Raw genomic sequence first — 20,788 nt, 5'->3', positions numbered from 1 at the left:
TTGGTGGCTTCTGCTTTGGCATATACAGAACAGGAATACTGTAACTTCTTATTACTAATCTCTTCAGGATTAGTGATAATTGAGTGATGTATAAATGAGCTTGACAATGAGCAAAAGTAAGACTATGCATTGAAAAAAAGTAATGGGCTCTGAGTTAAGACATAAACTGTTAACTAAATGAATTACCCTCATGTGCCCTATAGCTAAAGAAATGAATCTGCTTTGTTTTCTATACCTCAAAAAAATACCAAAGAGAGAATTTAAAAGTCTCTTCTGTCTTAGTGAAATAATCATTTTAGAGATGTGAAGGCTCAGCATAGGTTATAAATAGAACACTGAATGAATATATAGTATACTAATGATTTCACCATAACAGATATAGTGCTAGAGTATTGTGACTACCTTTTAAAGCTTAAAAGCTATTTATTTTGATAAAGGATAGTAATTACTTTCAGAAGTAATTACCACAATTTGTACTGGTTTTATATTAAGTTCAAGAAGATGAATTCATGGAAATATTGGAGAGTTGGGGGGTGTATCCCTAATTTGATGTCGTGACCCAGATGAGTGTTCTTGGATGTTCAAAGACCAGATAGTATTTCTCTACACTTGCAGTTGTTTTCAAATGTTATGTCAGTACAGAATTTGACTTTTCTATGATGTAAAAGTGAAAGGCCAATTTTAATTTAATAATTTTGCTAGCACTTAAATGATGAATCACAGTAAATGTTTTAAATAACAAGTAATATGCACATATATTGAAACTGAAACAAAGTTTCACAAAAGAAACATCCATCATCATATGTGGTGCATTCTGATGTATTCTCTGTGTAAAAAACACTGGTCATGAAACACTAATTGATTTGTACAACTGTTAGTAAGTTGTGAGCTACAGTTAGCTTGAAAGTGTAACATGAGATAAGGCATCATTCTGACCTGTATGCACACACTATAGTCCAATGACAATAATGGGATTATCTTAGAAATAGCTTTAGATATTTTTCTATAAACAATTTAAAATATTACTTAGGTTGTTTGCTGTTAAATAGTATTTTTCAATTTGTTCAAGCTTTAATCTGTAGAAGTCCTTTTTACTAACTTTATGTGGATCGTATCGTTCATTTTTTTCAATGTAGAATTCTATTTCATGGCTTAAGAACTTCATGAGGTTTTCATTGCAAATATGAGGAAAATCAAGATAGATGGACTAGAAGTAGATTAAAGGTGATCCAAATAAAATTAGTCATCCTAATAGGAAACCTTTTTTAACATTGAAAATAGCAGCCTTTTTAATTTATTTTAAAAAATAATATAGTCAAAGAACCATTGCACATTACTGTGTAAAATTACACAAAGCTATGAACTTGCTGTTAAAGCCTTTTAACTTTAAATTTTTGACTTTTTTTTTTACCTTTATAATTTTAAGTTGTGTTTGTCATCCATTTATTTTCTATCCTTATGTCTGTTTTGGTTAACATTACAAACAGCAAGTTTTTGTGTTTAAATTCCTGAAAATGTTGGGATGGAATTACAGTAATGTGTTATGGCTTGGGCCCCTCGCAGGAGTGTATCTCGCAGTCAGCAGTGAAAACAAAGTTTGAACAGCACACTATCAGAGCTAAACAGATACTAGAAACTGTGAAAAACATAATGGATTCAATAAACGTGGCAGCAGCAGAGAAAAGGTATGAATTCATTTTATTGCAAAATAAAAATTATTTTTGTGTCAATATGAATTCTTTAGACTAAGGTTTAAAATTTTTATATTATTAAATACCTTTCACACTAACATCAACCTTGTAGGTTTAGCTGATGCCTACTTGCATGTTTTTTAATGAATATTTGAAACTGTAAATATTTTTTTTACAACCTTGAACAAATACATCATTTACATCCCCTGGATCTTAGTATTCTCGTGTGTGAGCTGTGATTTTAAAATGTTCAGTGGCTTTAAATGTCTTTAAAGCAGTGAAAGAACCATTTCTTCCAGCAGAATTTCTCGAAGAAGTCCAAAACAGGTGACCCTCTTTTTACATTCAATCTATCACTCATCTTTCATATATTCATACATTGAAACCTTGAAATCACTCCTTTATGCCAGTTGTGGTTTTATATCAGCTGGTAAACAAACAAGGTGATACTACCTGCCAGCCAGAAAGTGAATTTGGTAAGCATTACTCTATATGTCATACTATACTGCAGTATTTTATTCCATTTATTACCTTGTAATGATGAAAATGAATACACGAAAGTGCCAACACTAGTCGAAGAAAAAGGGTAGTTCTCACAAACTTGGTATACTTGAAACAGAGATCAAGATGTTATTAGATGTTATAAGCATAATGATGTTAATTAAGCCTCAATTGGACCTTTAAGTGGGCTTAAGCCAATCAATGGAAAGATATAAAGCATCTAAGATTAAATCCAAGATATAAAATTGGGGATTTTAAATGTATTTGATCTTGCTGAGAACAAAACTCCACTCATATCTAGGTCTGTTGCCTAATTTTGACACTTTTGCAGGAATGCATCATGTACAACATTAGAGAATTTGCAGCATATAAAACTCAAGGATCAGAACCCAGATTCTGATCTCTGGCTCTGTGCACACTGTTTCTGTATAGTGGGCTCAGTTGCTTTATTATGGTAGCCAAAGTAAGTGTTCGTCCACTGGATTGACCTTAATTTTTATAAAAATATAGGACATTGAAATAAACGTAGCACAAAAAAGATGTGATTTGAGGGTGGTTTGTATAATCGTGCGTTGGGAACAGATGTCTTGGGAAAGATGATCTTAAAAGGATCTCAGGCTTTTGTTTTGCTATATCATCCAGGGGTTGACAAATTTTAGCAGATAGTAAATATTCTAGGCTTTGTAGGCCATACTGTCTCTTTGGCAACTACTCAGTTCTGCAGTTTTAGAGCAAAAGCAGCCATATACACAATAGGTTCATGAATGCTTGTGGCTATATTCCAAGAAAACTTTAACAGAAGCTAGCGGATGGCTGGATTGGGCTTGCAGAGTGCTGTTTACTGGCCCCTGTTTATTAAGTAGACTTAATATTGAGTTAGTTCTGTTTTGACTGTTCATATCTATGAAATGGGTGGAGATTTAGCATCCTTATTAATCCTTTGTGGGATTCAGGTACCACATGAGCAGAGAGAGAGTTTATATCCAATCATCTGTAAAACATTTTATAAGTGAAATATTATTTGAATCCTTTTAGATGTTGAAATACAAGATTTTTTTTTTCTTCTATCATGCTAACAGATGGTTCAATATATAAGTGAGTGTTTGTACTTCATTTCTTCGGGACTTTAATATACCCTGAATGTTAATTACTTTTCATACTATAATAGGGTTTATTCAATAGAAGAGAGGGAAGACCAAATTGATAGACTGGACTTTATCCGAAACCAGATGAACCTTTTAACACTGGATGTTAAGAAAAAAATCAGGGAGGTTACAGAGGAGGTTGCAAATAAGGTGGGTAACATTAGCTTTGTGATTATAATATCTGGGAATGGAAATACTTTTGATAATGCTAAAAATGTTATCTGTTACCTTAAAGGAATATTTAAGTTTTTTTCAATTTAATTTTTTGAGTAGTTGGTAATCTTGTTTAAATATTTTAATTCTGATTTTTTAATATTTTTAGGTTTCATGTGCAATGACAGATGAAATTTGTCGACTCTCTGTTTTGGTTGATGAATTTTGTTCTGAGTTTCATCCTACTCCAAGTGTATTGAAAGTATATAAAAATGTAAGTTAAATTGTAGTTAAATGTTATTCAGATACAGTTTCCTTATCTTATTCTGACTCTTATTCCACTCTTTAGTGGTTTGGCCATTTTAGTGTCTTCATGGCAATCAGTACATGATTAAACTATTACATCTCCCGTGCACTCTTGTAATAAATCTAAACTAAAGTACACAGAAGAATTATCATCTTAGAAAAGAATACGATCATTTTAGTGTTTACTACTTTTTTGACATTTTAATAAAATCTGCATATATTCTAGAGAAAATATAATGTGGACATTTACCATTGTTAACAGGAGTTAAATAAGCACATAGAAGATGGAATGGGAAGAAATTTGGCTGATCGGTGCACCAATGAAGTCAATGCTTCAATGCTTCAATCCCAGCAAGAAATTATTGGTAATATTTATGTCTGCAAGTTCGTGTGTAGTTTTTTCTTTATGTCGTTGTTAAAAGATTTATTATAAAATCCTTTAGATATTTTATAAAATATTATTTACCGTTGTTAACTAAAATATCATAATTCGGTTCTTTCTAGAAAATTTGAAGCCATTACTTCCAGCTGGTATACAGAATAAACTACATACACTGATTCCTTGCAAGAAATTTGATCTCAGCTATGACCTAAATTGCCACAAGTTATGTTCAGATTTTCAAGAGGATATTGTATTTCATTTTTCCTTGGGCTGGTCCTCCCTTGTCCATCGTTTCTTGGGTCCTACAAATGCTCAGCGGGTGCTTCTAGGATTATCAGACCCTATCTTTCAGGTATGTATATATATATATATATTTTTTTTTTTTTTTTGAGTAGGCTTTTTATTAGGTGGTTATTGCTGTACTATACAGGTATGTATCTGATTCGACCAGTTTAGAGTCTCTTTTTAAAAACTTTTTTGAATTTATCAATTCAATAATTTTTTTAATTAATTAATTAATTTTTTTTTTTGGCTGCGTTGGGTCTTCATTGCTGCGCGTGGGCTTTCTCTAGTTGCAGCGAGCGGGGGCTACTCTTCGTTGCGGTGCGTGGGCTTCTCATTGCGGTGGCTTCTCGTTGCAGAGCACGGGCCCTAGGCACGCGGGCTTCAGTAGTTGTGGCATGCAGGCTCAGTAGTTGTGGCTCGTGGGCTCTAGGGCGCAGGCTCGGTAGTTGTGGTGCATGAGCTTAGCTGCTCCGCGGCATGTGGGATCTTCCCGGACCAGGGCTCGAACCTGTGTCCCCTGCATTGGCAGGCAGATTCTTAACCACTACACCACCAGGGAAGTCCCTCAATTCAATAATTTTTCAGAAAACTTACAGAGTTATACCACCATCGCCACAATCCAGTTTTAGAACATGTCTGTCACCCCAAAGGCTACCCTTGTGCCCATCTGCAGTCAGTTGTCATTTCCACCTCCAGCCCTGTTGCTAGTCAGGTTTCTCTAGCTATCATTTTTGCCCTTCTGGACATTTCATATCAATAGAATCACACAAAATGTGGCCTTTTGTGACTGGCTGCTTTCACTTAGCATAATGTTCTCAAGGTTTGTCATCATGGTATATGAATGTTGTAGCATGTATCAATACTCCATTCCTTTTTTTGGATGAATAATATCCCATTATGGATATCACACATTTTGTTTATCCATTCACCAACTGATGGACATTTGAGTTGTTTGTACTTTTTGGCTATTATGAATAATGATGTTTTAAATACTCGTAGACCGTTTTTATGTGGACATCTGTTTTCATTCCTCTTGAGTATATGTCTAGGAGTGAAATTGCTGGACCACATGGTAACTCCATGTTTAACTTTCTGAGGAACTGCCAAACTGTTTTCCAAAGCAGCTGCATCGTTTTACATTCCCACCAGCAATGTATTAAGGTTCTCTTTCTCCACATGCTCATCAAGACTTGTTATCGTCTTTTTTATTATGGCAGATGTGAAGTTGTACCTCATTGTAGTTTTGATTTGTATTTCCTTAATGACTGATGATTTTGAACATCTTTTCATGTGCTTATTCGTGTATCTTATTTTGTAACATGTCTATTCAAATCATTTGTCCATTTTTAAATTAGGTTATTTGGCTTCTTATCGACTTGTGGGAGTTCTTTATATATATTCCAGATACAAGTCTTTATCAGATACATGATTTCCAAATACTTATGTTTTTCTAGTCTGTAGCTTGTCCTTTAATTTTCTTATGGTGTATTTTGAAGTGTAAAAGATTTTAATTTTGCTTTTATTATTTTTTTTATTTTTTATTTTTCTTGGCCACACAGCTTGTGGGATCTTAGTTCCCCAACCAGAGATTGAAACCCAGCCCTCGGCAGTGAAAGCGTATAGTCCTAACCACTGGACCGCCAGGGAATTCCCAAGGTTTTAAATTTGAAGTCCAGTTTTTTTTAAAGGATTGTGTTTTTGGTGTAAAAAAAATTTTTTTTTTTAATAATTTTATTTATTTATTTATTTATTTATTTATTTATTTATGGCTGTGTTGGATCTTCGTTTCTGTGCGAGGGCTTTCTCTAGTTGTGGCAAGTGGGGGCCACTCTTCATCGCGGTGCGCAGGCCTCTCACTATCGCGGCCTCTCTTGTTGCGGAGCGCAGGCTCAGTAATTGTGGCTCACGGGCCCAGTTGCTCCGCTGCATGTGGGATCTTCCCAGACCAGGGCTCGAACCCGTGTCCCCTGCATTGGCAGGCAGATTCTCAACCACTGCGCCACCAGGGAAGCCCAAAAAAATTTTTTTTAATATACAGTTTCAATTTCACTTGAGAGTTGAAGGCCTATTGTTTTAGGTAGACTCATTGTACGTTATGAAGATTCATTCTTCATGATATCATTGGTCCATGTCACAGGAGATAATTTTCAGACCATTTTTATTTTCTTCATGTATTTATGGTAAACTCATTAATTGGAGTCATTCTTTTTGTAGATTTACTACTGTAATTTTTAAAAGAGATACAGTCGAATTTTGTAAATGTAACTATTCCATTTGTAGTGGTTTAATTGAATTAATCCTTTCCCCCCACCCCGCAACCTTATTAGCTTCCCAGATCTTTAGCTTCTACTCCCACTGCTCCTACCAATCCAGCAACACCAGATAATGCGTCACAGGAAGAACTCATGGTTACCTTAATAACAGCATTAGCTTCTCTTACGTCTCGAACTTCTATGGGCATCATTGTTGTTGGAGGAGTGGTAAGAAATAGTACCTTTTTTTTGAAACAGTATTTTTTAGTGTAATTGAAATTGAAATTATTGCAAAGCTACCTGCTAGGTAAGGAAAAGAAAGATATATTTACTTCAGTTTCCAGGATCTATAAGATGACATGAAAAGTTGTAAGTTACAATTAGTGAATTGGGTTTTACAAGTCTAATCTTAAAAATAAATATTTAAAAAATTTTTAAATTGAAATATAATTGACATATAAAATAGTATTAGTTTTAGGTGTATGACATGATTTAATATATGTATATATTGTGAAATGATTACCACAACATAAACAGTACTTCCTACTGTTACATCATAGCACACGAAGAAACAATATTTGTGCATTGGAGTAACAGGAATGATCCAGGTCCCTTATCTAGCCTTCTCCAAATACCAAAGGGATCTGCCTTAAAGTATTAAATATTATTTTTTGTAGTAGTTCTTATATGCTAAAAGTTTTTTTCATATCATTAACAGCATAGGTTTATTTTGGTTTTTTGGTTTATTTTTATTGACGTATAGTTGATTTACAATGTTGTGTTTCAGGTGTACAGCAAATGATTCAGTTACGCAAATATATATATCTCTATTCTTTTTCAGATTCTTTCCCCTTATAGGTTATTACAAAATATTGAGTATACTTTTCTGTGCTATACAGTAGGTCCTTGTTGGTTATCTTTTTTTTTCTTCTTTTTTTTTTTTTGGCCACACCACGCGGCATGTGGAATCTTAGTTCCCCAACCAGGGATCGAACCTGTGCCCCCTGCAGTGGAAGCATGCAGTCTTAACCACTGGACCGCCAGGGAACTCCCAGTTAACTATTTTATATATAGTTCATTTTGGTTTTTTAAACCTTTGACCTAAAAAAATTAACATCCCTTTTTGAGATACATTGAATCAACTTACCAAATGCCTGGCAGGTTATAAAAGTTCTTGCCTGGTATTTATGTGCTGCTCCTTTTTTCGGCTTGATTTCCGGTAATTTCATATTTTCTCATAGAGAAGGAATATACATTTTTAAAAAATGGATCTCACTCAAAGATCTGTAGGGAGCCAATGAGTTTTCTAAAATGCCTTTTAGTACAATCTCCCTAGTGGTATTTTTCTTTCTCAAAGTAAGCTGTGAATTTATCTTACAGATTTGGAAAACTGTAGGCTGGAAACTCATATCTGTTTCATTAAGTATGTACGGAGCTTTGTATCTTTATGAAAGGCTGACTTGGACCACCCGTGCCAAGGAGAGAGCCTTTAAACAGCAATTTGTGAATTATGCAACTGAAAAACTGCAACTGATTGTTAGCTTCACAAGCGCCAACTGCAGCCATCAAGTACAACAGTAAGTTGAAAGATTCATCTGTTTTTGTTTTAAAGCTTTACTGAAGTAGGACATACATGCAGAAATGCATAAATAAGAGTACAGCTAGAAGAATTATCACAACATGAACACATTTTATAATTGCCACCAAAGTGGAAAACATAGAGTGATACCAAACAAGTGGGCTCAAAATGCATAGTGGTAAATGTAATTTATTTTTACTATTATAGCCCAGATTTGTAGGTTTAAAGGCATGATTTTTTAAAACTCAAGAGAATTTTATTATAATAATAAATACCTGGGTCCACCGAGTTTACGTATCTTAAATATTTGTTTTATTGATTTAGTAAAAATATATAGAACTCCAGTCAAATCAATGCATAATATTCTGTATTAGAGTGCTCCTGAGAGCTGAATTAGAAAGTTTTCTGAGCTAAAGATGATTGCAATTTAATAGAAGAAACAACATGTACATAATTATAATAAAAGGTGAAAAGTGAAAAGTAATGAGAGCTTCATAATGTGAGGCTCTAGAATCTTTTTTTAAATCACATTGACTATTTATGTATTTATGTATTTATTTATTTATTGGCTGCATTGGGTCTTCGTTGCTGTGCGTGGGCTTTCTCTAGTTGCTGCGAGTGGGGGGGCTACCCTTTGTTGCGGTGCGTGGGCTTCTCACTGTGGTGGCTTCTCTAAGCGCGGGCTTCAGTAGCTGTGGCTCGCAGGCTCTAGAGCGCAGGCTCAGTAGTTGCGGCACATGGGCTTAGTTGCTCCGCGACATGTGGGATCTTTCCGAACCAGGGCTCGAACCCGTGCCCCCTGCATTGGCAGGCGGATTCTTAACCACTCTGCCACCAGGGAAGTCCCTAGAATCTTAAATCATGAAGGACAGTGGATCAGCAAAGGTTTCCTAGAGGAGAGGTAGCCTGATGAGACTTGAACATCAGAATAGAAAGAGCGAGACAGAGAAAACAGCTCAAACCAAAGGCAAGAACGTTGGGGGAAAAGGAATGTGTTCAGAAACATGAGATAATTTCAATGTGGCAGATGTGTACATAAGAAGGGGTCCATTCAAGTATAAGCCTAACCCTAGGACTGAGGTTTGGATAATTAGGAACGCTGGGAGTGATATCATTAACATTTAGCTCTAGAACAGATAACTTTGCAGTGGTGTGGTGTGTAAAGTGGTTTAGACTCAGGAGACAAGAATTGCAGGGAGATTAAACTGTTTCAGACACAAGATCAGAGCCTGTACTAACCTTGTTAGAGCTGTAGGGAATGGAAACAATGAGGGCACAGAATTGAGACCACTGAATTAGTTCACTCATTTACCAAATATTTATTGAGCTCCTATTTTACATAACCGTGTTAATTTTGATTTATTTATATTAAGATCTTTTCTTTAATGAGGATAACCTGGACCTCCAAACAAAATCAGCTGAGGTTCACATTCATAAAAACAGAATTAATGAAGCTTACTATTCATTTCGTCATCAAACATTTATTAATTGCCTACCGTGTGACAATAACTACGCTAGAAGTTATGGGAAATTGAAAGTTAAAGATAACTTATATTCTTCCTTAGAGGACTTTACACTCTAATGGAGGCAACCTCAAATAATTATTCCAGTTAAAATAATACTAGCTAAATATTAATGTAATAAAATATTAAAATAAAAAGATGCTTCATTTGTCTAATATTGGTATTTGGTCGGATAGGGAGAGAATGGAGGGGGAAAGGACCCTGGGAAAGATGAAGATGCGCAGGAGAATAGTTGCAGAGAAAAACAAGTCAGTTCATCAAATTCCAGCGGTACACACCTACTAGGCATGCTCCCAGTTGCAAAAATATAAATATAATATTTGCCAAAGTTAACATATTAACTAGCACACAAATTAAATACAGCCCTTTTGTTCTAGAAATGTGGTTAAATGTTGCTATAGTTTAAAGTATTTTTGACTGTCACAGAAGTTCATGAAATTTTCTTTCCTGTTCTCAGTAATTTATTTTTATAGGCAGGGGACAAGAGTAAGGCTTATTATGCTTCTGAAGAAATATACCCATCCTTTGCCTTTTTATAGCTTATTCATATTCACAGCAATATGGCAGAGTAATATTATTACCCACTGAGCATTTGTCTTGAGGCCAGATGAAATTAAGCCCACAGTCATATTAAGCTTATAAGTGCCATACCCGCCCTCATACCAGTCTTAGCTGTGTTCTTTGATACCTTACATTTTTGGGAATTTTTTAAACTTGTGATCTGTTTTTTATATAAGCTTTAAATTAAAGCTTATTCATTTTAAAAGACATTTATGACTGCTGATAAAATTATTTTTTATTTGAAGGGAAATGGCAACCACTTTTGCTCGCCTGTGCCAACAAGTTGATATTACACAAAGACATCTAGAAGAGGAAATTGCCAGATTATCCAAAGAGATAGATCAACTGGAGAAAATACAGAACAATTCAAAGCGCTTAAGGTATTTGAACCTTTTTTCCTCAATAATATGAACATTTATTGGTTTCATTACCAAAATATAATTATTTAAAATCACTAGCAAATTTATGTTAAAATTTTTGGCTTTCTGCATTGGCTTAATTGTAATTTTGCAATTTCAGTGAAAGCTAATTTGAACAACAAAAAAATCTGAATTTAAAGGAAATTTTTAGATCTAAGCTTATAGCTCTATGTTAAGCTATACTAGTCCTTTTTCAGAGCAGAAGTTTTGTAATTAAAAGTATGAATTTTCAGTCCTACATATCCAAGACCCATAGCTTTTCTTCTCATTGGGGACTGTTAGGTATACTTAAATTTGAAGCAACGGAAGTAAACAAGATATCCTAATATAATTTGGAATTCTGGTTTAATATGATTTGCCATGGATTCTTTGGCGTCTAAATAAATTGTGCTTTGGGGGTCAAGACCAGAAGTGTCACCACGAGATCTATACTTCTTGGCAGTTCTTAACTTTCAGCTTTATTACCCATTAGCTGGCTCACCTACAAGTCTGGTAGAATCATTAAGCATCATTTACTTCCTGCTGCTACTTACCAGGGCACATGCTACATACAGTTGCCTGTATAAAAACAGTTTGCAACGTCTGCAAATTGGAGAGGCTGTCCTTATGACGTGGATTTTGGGACATTATACTTAAAACACCTGTGATAGTGTCCATCCCTGGTATCTTAATCTGAAAAGATTAAGATTAAGCAGTCACATTCTCATTGCATCTCCATTTCAGGGTCTCTGAAAAAGGTGACTGCCTATCACTTAAACCCCAGCATCACTTCACACACACAAACACACCCAAATGAATTTCACATATTCCATTGCTCCTATTTTAAGTTAGATCATCCCAAGTACAGCCTTTCAAATTTGGTGAAACTATATCCAATAGAAATTTTTTTTTAACCTAGGTAGGTTTTTAAATATTTTTTCATCTTGCTATAGTAAAAAGCCGTAACTGATAAAATAGATTATTGGTACTTATGTAGCTTTCAGATTTTGGCAGGACTGACTTGAATAAGTATCAATATTTTTGATCTGCTAATTCTTCTAATAGGAAAGTTTAGAATAATATTAACATAATATTATAAGTTTAGAGTATTATTAACATAATATTTGGAATCTCCCTTGTTACTAAATTAGGCTTAGCCATTCAGATATAATTTAACTTAACTAATGCTTCAGCAGCATTACCTGAAGAAATATACAGTGGAGTTCACATGAACATTTAACTTACGACCTTGACCATATGCACTTAGCAACAAACAAAACAGGACCAAGAAGAAAAGAGAGAAACTCATTTAAGTATGTGTGTGTGCCCTGGCAGAGTATGAGAATGGGAGATACAAACCTGCATTCCCCTGTCAATTTACATTCTGTTTTCCCTCTTGTTATGGGCATTTGGCCGCATCAAGTACAATTTTAATATTTAAAAAAAATATTTTTGGTAACTATGGTCCTTTGACATCTGCCAGCTACTTTGTGAATACATAAAACCACTTATTCTACGCTTTATGCTTAACAGGAATTCAAGAACAATTATGTCTTTATGTGACTTAGGATGTAACTCCCATGTAAGGTGATATGACTCCACTGTCTCTTAGGCTTTTCATTCTTATTAAAGATTTTATCTCAGTATACCTTTCTTCTGGCCATTGGATTCCGTGTTTATTGCAAAGTTACAGTAGCACGTATAAGAAATGCTTTAAAAAGAGTTGATGATCTGAGTTCAGACAAATGTAGCAACAGCTGGCTAGTGATTTTTTTTTAAGATTTGCATGGGATGCATTTGTTCTCATTGACCTTTATGATAATTAGATTGGTGTTTTATTCACTTTTTTAAATTAGAAATAAAGCTGTTCAACTTGAAAACGAGCTGGAGAATTTTACTAAGCAGTTTCTACATTCAAGCAATGAAGAAGAATCTTAACAATAGAGATTGCTTTGGTGATCATGATAGGAGAAGATGGAACTTGGAAGATTGGGACAGTTATTTTTATGAAGTGACTTTAAATATGAATTATACTAACTATACCTAAATAGCAAATCCTTGAGTAGATCCTGGTATTGATCTATCTCAGGGTGTGTGCATTTTTGAAAAGTGTTGTGATGTCTCTTTAGTCTTAATTTTGGGTAAAGAAAAATCCTTTGATATGTGAAAATGATGAATTAGTTTAAAGCAAAAGAACCAACTCTCTGACCCCTGAGGGGTGGGGCCTTGCTCTTAATTAGGGCTCTCTTTGTTTTTGATTCTGAAAAACTGCTTCCTGGCATCCAGGAGTTAGAGAATGCTCCTTTCATCTTCTTTCTCAAAACGAATTTTTGATGCCTATTTCAATGGGAATAGTCACATTTTTGTTTTATAAACTGCATTGCTCTAACCACAAAGGAGTGTGGAATGTTCTTGAGTGTATTATTTATGCAGGTTACAATCACTTTTGCCATCCTGGCAGGTATGTAAACCACTAATAAATAATGCTGTTTTTACTCCCTCTTTTATTCCCATTAAAATTGATGTAAAACAGTATATAGGTTTGTTATTATAGAGTCCTTATAAAGGTATTTGGGTCTAAATAGTTTTCTCATGTTTCTCAAGAAACACTTCCAGCCTCAACTCTGATTCCAGTAAGGAAAGCTTTCTATCTCAGTTTAAGAGTTAAGTTTGAAGTGATAAAAATAGCCAGAGATATGGGAGATCTGAATTTTGGGTGGCTACAGTCATGTACAAATGCTGTTCTTTAGAAAGTATTTGCCAAGGATACTGCTGGGTTGTCCCCCGGGGTGGCTTTTAAACATTTATTTAATTGTATGAATTTGACAGGTCACGGTTAAAAATTATTACGTTTTTTACCTTAATGAAATGTTTATGAGTTCAACTATTGTTTGTTTCTATGTTAAAAACTAATAGAAAACTTACATGGAAACATTAAAAAACTGACATTCTAAGGCTTTGCTACACAAAACGTAGTTTTGAGAACCACCAAATCAGCATCACCTAGATGCTTGTTAGAAAGGCACAATCCCAGAAGACACGGCACATTTGGCCAGTATAGTTTATGCTGCTTTTCCATGGGAGGGATAACATTTCATGCTTTTTTCTTTTAATACTCAGTACTTCTTTTTCTGTGCCTTTAAGGCTCCTGGATGCTATTCAGTCTTTTCACAACAGGTGAAACACTGTTTTCCAGGATATTTTAAGGAGAAAATAACATTATTTAGGCCATAGAAGCCTTTCAAAAATATTTTTTATGCAAATCAGATATTAGAATGCAATATTCAAATCCAAGTAAATATTCATTTATGGCTAGTATTATTGCTTTATAACCAAAAAATGATACAAGCCACCAAGAAGTGGGATTAGGTAACAATTTCAACATGAAAAACATGTCTAAGACTGGGTACTGCTAATTAAGTTTACAATTTCAAGGCCTTAATCTTTTTTTTTTTTTTTTGGCCTTAATCTTTATACGCAAGTACTTGAACTTTTGCCATAGCATAGTGGTTTGGTATCACCTCATTAGTATAGTACAGTGCTTCTCACAGTTTAGTCCCTAACAGTAGCACTAGGGAAGTTGTAAGAATTACATTCTTGGGTCTCATCCTAGACCTACTGAATCAAATAGTAGGTTTGGGGACCAGCAGTCTCTGGTCTAACAAGCCTTCAAGGTGATCTGATGCATGCTGAAGTTTGGGAACTACAGAATAGTGGTTCTCGTATAGTAAGTAAGTTTATATTAAGTTTTTCATCACTAGTTTGAATCCAGTTCCGCCTGATCAAGCTTGAAAATATGAGTTGGAAATGGGACACTAAAATAATGAAGCCCAGCCTTTATGCTTAGGGATAATAAGTGCACCTATGACCAAGCCCATGAATTATAAAGAATTGTAGCTGTTGTCGTTCAAAGTTATTGCACATTTACTTGACTGTCTACTATGTATGTTTGCAGGATTATTTATAAACTTTGTGTAACCTTCAACTTTTTACAAAACTAGATTTTTTATAAGAAGTATGCAAGGTGAAAATAAAATTTGTTTGCCTGATTGATAGTTGATTGATAAATGTAGCATTTATACTGGCATTTAGTGAGTTTTAATCTTTTAATGATTTTTATGGCTATCTATCTTGGGGAGACCGGCTCATCTTTTTCCTAAGGGAGCTTTAAGGGAAAAAAATGACAATTTTGCTTTTTGATGAAAATCTGTGGCCTTTTAACAGTAGGCTAACATTCACAGTACTACAGAATAGGTCAGTGGCACTCCAATCTCTTCCTTGCTTCCAGCAGTCCATTTTTCATGAAGAAAATAATTACCAATGTTTAGATAAAGGAATTAGAACTGAACATGAACTATTGGGCTTGGAGTTCTGGGATTTACAAGTAATTCTACTAAAAACATGCTACATGAAATCTGTTAAAAGCACTTTATTGATTACAGTATCAATTCACAGCAACATTATTTCACAGAGCTACTGTACAACTAAAGGAACGAATTACTGCAAGAAAGATTCAAGAATACTGTTAAATCATGATACAAGTCCATAGTTGTTTGGTTTAAAGCTTTTTTCTAAGAGCTTTAATCTAATACATTCACCTTTCCCACAAACTACTGACATTCAGATTCAGTTGGCCACAGCTGTTGTAGAAACCATTCTAGGTGAAGAAAAACATTTTAATCAACTTAAAAAACCCACTTAGATGTGAATGCCTTTGGATAAGAATATGCAAATGCAAGTGTTCAGATGCTTCTTTGAAAAGAGAAAACAATAGGATAGAGCACCATTGTGTGAGACACAGAAAAGGCTTGAAATATCTACCAAGTATATCACTGAAGTTCTATTAATTAAAAAATACTGTATGATGTAAGATTTTGTCAGGCACATTTAACACCAGTTGAAACATATAACCAGCTTTTTCATATGCTGCATTAATCAACTATTTTGTAGGATCAATTGGATTTAAGAAAAAAGACTTAGGAAATTTTATCAACATGCAAACAAATTTGCTAAACACAAGGTGTACCATCATTCTGATTAATAAATTACTTTTTAAAACAATGCTAGCTTAGACATTCAACTACAGACCACTTTACTGAGTACCTATTATAACCAATACTTTTAAATATAGCACTGAATTTAAGGCAACTTACAATGAACAATGGGAGAAAAACTAGTAAATATGAAGGGTACTTCACATTCTACTTAACCTAATTTAAAATACCAATTTTATTCACTGTGCTACCATTTCTCACAAGATAGTCTGACTGGTGGGTGTTTTAAAAATCCTAACAGGAGGTAAGAAACACTTTAAAATTTTGCTTTCCGCAGTGGCAAAAGGGAGATTAGAAACTGAACATAGTACTTAATTTAAAAATGTTTTTAAGTCTGACTCACACCGTGAAGATTTTAGAAAGAACATCTTTATTACTAAAATCATAGGTCCATTTGGGAGATTGTTTAATCACTTTCCATTAACGTTTAAACACATCAACAGGTAAGCCACAAGTATTCAACTGTGACACTTTAAACTGTGAGACATTCACCAATGATCAAGCATAAATTTCCGTGAATGTCTTCATTTTTAAAAGTCTTAATAATATTACTAAATCTAAGACATCAAAAGTGTTGGAGAAGGTTAGTTATATAATATTGGCACAGTATTTTTTTTTTAGCAACAATAAAAATTTCACTTTGTCACCTGGAGAAGCCAAGATCCATTTCTCTTTCAATATGTTAACTTTAAAATTACTTAACATATTCCAGAAGCACCTACCTCCGTTATGTCTAGGAAACTAGTTTACTATCATCATGCAGTATTCATCAGTTCAACTGAGTCTAAATTAAAATAAGGAGATTGCTTACTAGGCTCTCTTGAAGATACTTAAGAATCTCATGAAATATTAAGCCTAAATCTTTGCCTCTCTGAAGATGGAATTCAATATGCTGTTGTAACCACAGACTCACAACTATAAAAATCTGAGCTAGGGAGGGATCTTGGATATTTAGTCTAAATCTCTGATAGCACAGCTGCCCAAAATGAGGCCTGTCCATCAAAGTGGAGGTGATGGTCTTGCTGAGAGCACAGAGTGCTTTCTTGAGCAGGTTTATGGGATGAGTTGCTGAAACACATGGCAATCACTCCACTTTGCTTCAGAAAAGAATATGTGCCTTTAAAATATTCTTGCCACATCTTAAAAAAAACTGTTCTTTATGAAGTGACTAAAGACTCTACAAATAAACCTAACTGAGGCGCATGACGTTTAAATGTTTCTTAGGTAAAAAGAAAAAAAATCAGGCACCAGAACTGCAACATTGATAAAATTCCTTAAAACTACTTTTGGCCATATTTTTTTTTTAAGTTTTGAAAAACTGAGATTCAAACTGTACTGTGCTTCTACAAATTATACTGACTTTAGGAAGTTCTTACGCACAAAAGAATTAGACGAGCAGATGAACTGAAACGGCAAGTAAACAAATATTTAGCAACTGGAACCCATATCACTAAACAAAGGTTTAAATTGTAAGTTAATGTGGTAATGAGGTCACCATTCGGTCATATGTATAATACGGCCATAATAGCCGTAGTAGTTGTTAGTTTTCAGTTGCCTAGTACATATTTAATTATGGGAATTGCTTTTTAACTATCTACACAAACTTTAATAACATTAAATCATTTTTATGAACATTTTGAAGACCACAGACTTCTTATAGTCTGTGTGCCTCTGACTAAAGTATCTTTGTTACTAGAACCACTTTCAAAGTAGAGGAGATACTCTCTTTTTATATATATAAGGCTATTTTGTACATGGTAGAAGTGCTTTCTTGAAGAGGATTTTGGAATAAATTGCTGAACTACATGGTAAACCCTCACCCCTCTCTATTTTTGGAAATGAATATGTCCCTTTGAAGTATTCTTGCCTTATCTCAAAGAGCTGCTCTTTATGAAGTGATATAAATAGTCCACAAACATTAACAGCTAAAGTTCATAGAAATCTTGAACGTGTATATAAATATACATTCATGCCTGCCATCTACAACAGTCTGTTTTTTTGGTCCTATATCTTAATCTTCCTTTTTCCATTTTATTCTTTTTAGTATCTTAAAACAGTTACTGATTTCATTATGGTTGATGCACTTATTAGCACATCCACAATATAAAAATGAAAATTTACAAGTAAAATTTGGGAGTATTTAGGTTAGGGTTACAGGTGATCAAAAGTTAACAGACCTATCTCAACAGTTACTGACACAGTTTACTAAGTTACAAAACACAATGCACTTCTACATCAGAAAAACCCCACGACTTTACCATCAAAGAAGACTAACAATCTTCTACTGTCAATCATTTAGATTATTTTTAAGAGAGAAATCCGAGGAGCAAGGATCTCTGTTTAAGTTCAAGGGGGCCCGTTCTAGTAATACACACATTATTATATCACTGACAAGCAGAGGAATTGCTTAGTATTTTTCTCTGACCCCTTCAAGAACTGCTCTTAGAATCTTCTTTTGGCTTTAAAGTGGGGGTCACTTTGATCTTGGTATCCTTTGAAGCAAAACCACTTAGAAACCAATATTTTGTGCTAATGGGAGGAAATATTATAGAAGATCAAAAAGCTTGAATGTCTGCTTTTTAAATTTTTGAAGGCACAGAGAGTTAACATCAATTCAGATTTTATATTATGTGAACATAAATTCATAAAGCAACCTTCTTAATAACTAGTCAGACCTGGTGATTGGTTAGATTTTATACTTCTTTCAAAAACGTAATGCCATCACATTATTTTTCCTACCTAGATACACATTGATGGAGAACACTGGGAAAAATCCTTCAGATGCAAGGACAGTCCAAATGTTCATCTTCTGAAATGAGTGCACCTTACAAACTCAGTTCTAGAATATGAAATCAATAGGAAAGCCCAGCTATTTCGAATGCTACTTAAGTGTCATTTGATCATAACCAGCTTTTTAAAATAACAAGAACCATTCTCATGTGATTACTACTATCTACCAATTAATATGAGTTTCTTACGTATGTCTAAAATTTCAGAGTGAGATCTCTATTCCCTGGCCATCAGATTATGTCCCCTTCAAAAGACTAAACATGAGCACTAGTTTAAATTGATAAGATGGCAGAGGATATAGCAGAAACTAATGATATTCACAAGGACTCCCCTAAGTGGTACCTAGGCCTGTCAGCATTCTTAAACAGTAAGCAACCAGGATCTCTTTTAGATCAAAATGGTCGGAATACAAGGAGACTTGCTTCAAACATCAGTACACACATCAATGGTATCACTTCCATCTATTACTGTGCCTGGTTCCTCCACTACAAAACTCAAAACTATGACACTTTTTAAGGTATACAAGGTTAAAAATGTAGTTCTTAAAAAATGCAAACACATACTCTCAAACATGATAGGCTGCTATAATGTGTACATTCTGTTCTACACAAAGAAAAAAATTAGACAGTACAAGCAAAAATTCATCAAGGTTAAATTAGCTCAACTCCTCAAATTAATACACTGGTCCTGATCTCAGCAAGCACCTTTACCTTGTTTTCACCTTTTTTTGTTTTGTAGTTTACTGAAAGCTTCTTTTTGTATATAATAATCTTAATAGAAAAATCTTCACCTGCAAATATAAGGTAAATTCTTTTTCACAGCTATAGGCTGTAGTACTGATTTCTCCAGGTATCAGTGGAGAACAGAAAATTTGTGCTGTTAATTCCAGATTCTAAGAAAACTGTCCCAAGACCCTGTTGCCACAGCCATGCCATCATCAGTTACACCTAAACAGCTGACACGGTTGTCATGACCAGCAAGAACACCTGAAAAACAAAAGTTCAGTAAAAAGTTAGCAATGGGCAAGTTTTAGAATTAAACAAGTGTATGCATAAAAGATCTGGGAGGGTACTTAAAAGCTAACAGGTTCCCCTGAGTTGAGAGACTGAGTGCCAGGGGTAAGCTGGGCATGTAGGTAAAATAAAATTCTTTGTATTACGTGAACTTCTGACATGTGCATCAAATTGTGTTTTTCATTTTTGAAAAATTATTTTATAATTATGCTTATGTTCAAAATCATCTGTTCGACATGTAGACTTTTATTTTACATCTCTAATAAGTTCACGATACTTCTAAATTTTGCCAATAAGCTATGCTATTTTCAACAAAAACAAAATTTTAAATGAAGTTCAATGAACTTTTACCACCAGAACAACAAAAACATGAGAATGAAGCTGACTTATACTACCACTTCCAAAAATAACAACATAATTTATTTACTTTATTCCTTTAACCACCAAACCCTGGAATGTTTTGGTCATAACTTTCTGAAACCATCAAACTCATCTAGTCTTAGTTTTCTTTTGTATATTTAACGTATTTGATCTTCTGACCACTACACAGGATAAAATTAAATATTCCCAAATATTTGGGAGGAAAATGAGAAAAGTAAAGATTTAAAAGAAAAATTAGAATATATCAAATTCTCAAAAAGAATTTTTTCTTTAATATACTGTTTGAGTTTTCATTATCTCCACATGTAATTAAGCATATGATTTTCACCCAATCTCAGGAACAGAAGTTCATCTTGTCTAACTCGTTAATATTCTGTGCAGTACCTTCAGTATGGCAATGTTTGGCAACAGGCAAATTTACCATTATGGGTTGAAATAACAAAAAATGACCATTGTGACTAAATACTCCAAGTCATATTGGAAAGAAGAATGAATTAGCAATTCATGAGTCACATTTCAATTTTAAGGTCAAAGTATCCAGTTGAGTCAACTTGAAACCAAACAGCTGTAAGCAAAGCAAAACTAAAACTCACGCATATGTTTAAAAAAATATGGAAAACAAACATGTTTTTATTTTGTTATGGATATTAATTGATTCGATCCAAGCAAAACACCTAATACCTCAAAAAAGTAATTGGCTTTGGACAAGAGAGTATCTCCAAAAATTTACTTGCAAAATGCTGACCCGTGAACTTTTCTGCAGTCTCAAGAGAG

At 34.1% G+C, this 20,788-nt stretch overlaps 2 protein-coding genes across 2 annotated transcripts in view; one reads left to right on the top strand and one right to left on the bottom strand.

Annotated features, from left to right (window-relative positions):
• Window positions 1–14,817, top strand: part of MFN1 (mitofusin 1) — a 34,183-nt gene extending 19,366 nt beyond the window's left edge. The window contains exons 10-18 of the mRNA XM_061193394.1: window positions 1,564–1,685; window positions 3,361–3,487; window positions 3,660–3,764; window positions 4,059–4,161; window positions 4,301–4,530; window positions 6,791–6,943; window positions 8,096–8,292; window positions 10,624–10,758; window positions 12,633–14,817. Of these exons, the coding sequence (XP_061049377.1) occupies window positions 1,564–1,685; window positions 3,361–3,487; window positions 3,660–3,764; window positions 4,059–4,161; window positions 4,301–4,530; window positions 6,791–6,943; window positions 8,096–8,292; window positions 10,624–10,758; window positions 12,633–12,714 (1,254 nt within the window). The 3' untranslated portion in view covers window positions 12,715–14,817. The remainder of the gene's footprint in view (window positions 1–1,563; window positions 1,686–3,360; window positions 3,488–3,659; window positions 3,765–4,058; window positions 4,162–4,300; window positions 4,531–6,790; window positions 6,944–8,095; window positions 8,293–10,623; window positions 10,759–12,632) is intronic.
• A 388-nt stretch (window positions 14,818–15,205) lies between these two features.
• The window catches only part of GNB4 (G protein subunit beta 4), a 61,022-nt gene continuing 55,439 nt past the window's right edge, over window positions 15,206–20,788 (bottom strand). Inside the window, exon 10 of the mRNA XM_061194461.1 lies at window positions 15,206–19,606. Coding sequence (XP_061050444.1) covers window positions 19,500–19,606 — 107 coding nt within the window. The 3' untranslated portion in view covers window positions 15,206–19,499. The remainder of the gene's footprint in view (window positions 19,607–20,788) is intronic.

The sequence above is a fragment of the Eubalaena glacialis genome, chromosome 6 (genome assembly GCF_028564815.1).
Source record: "Eubalaena glacialis isolate mEubGla1 chromosome 6, mEubGla1.1.hap2.+ XY, whole genome shotgun sequence".
NCBI lineage: Eukaryota > Metazoa > Chordata > Mammalia > Artiodactyla > Balaenidae > Eubalaena > Eubalaena glacialis.
This window is presented reverse-complemented; position numbering and strand designations above follow the sequence as displayed.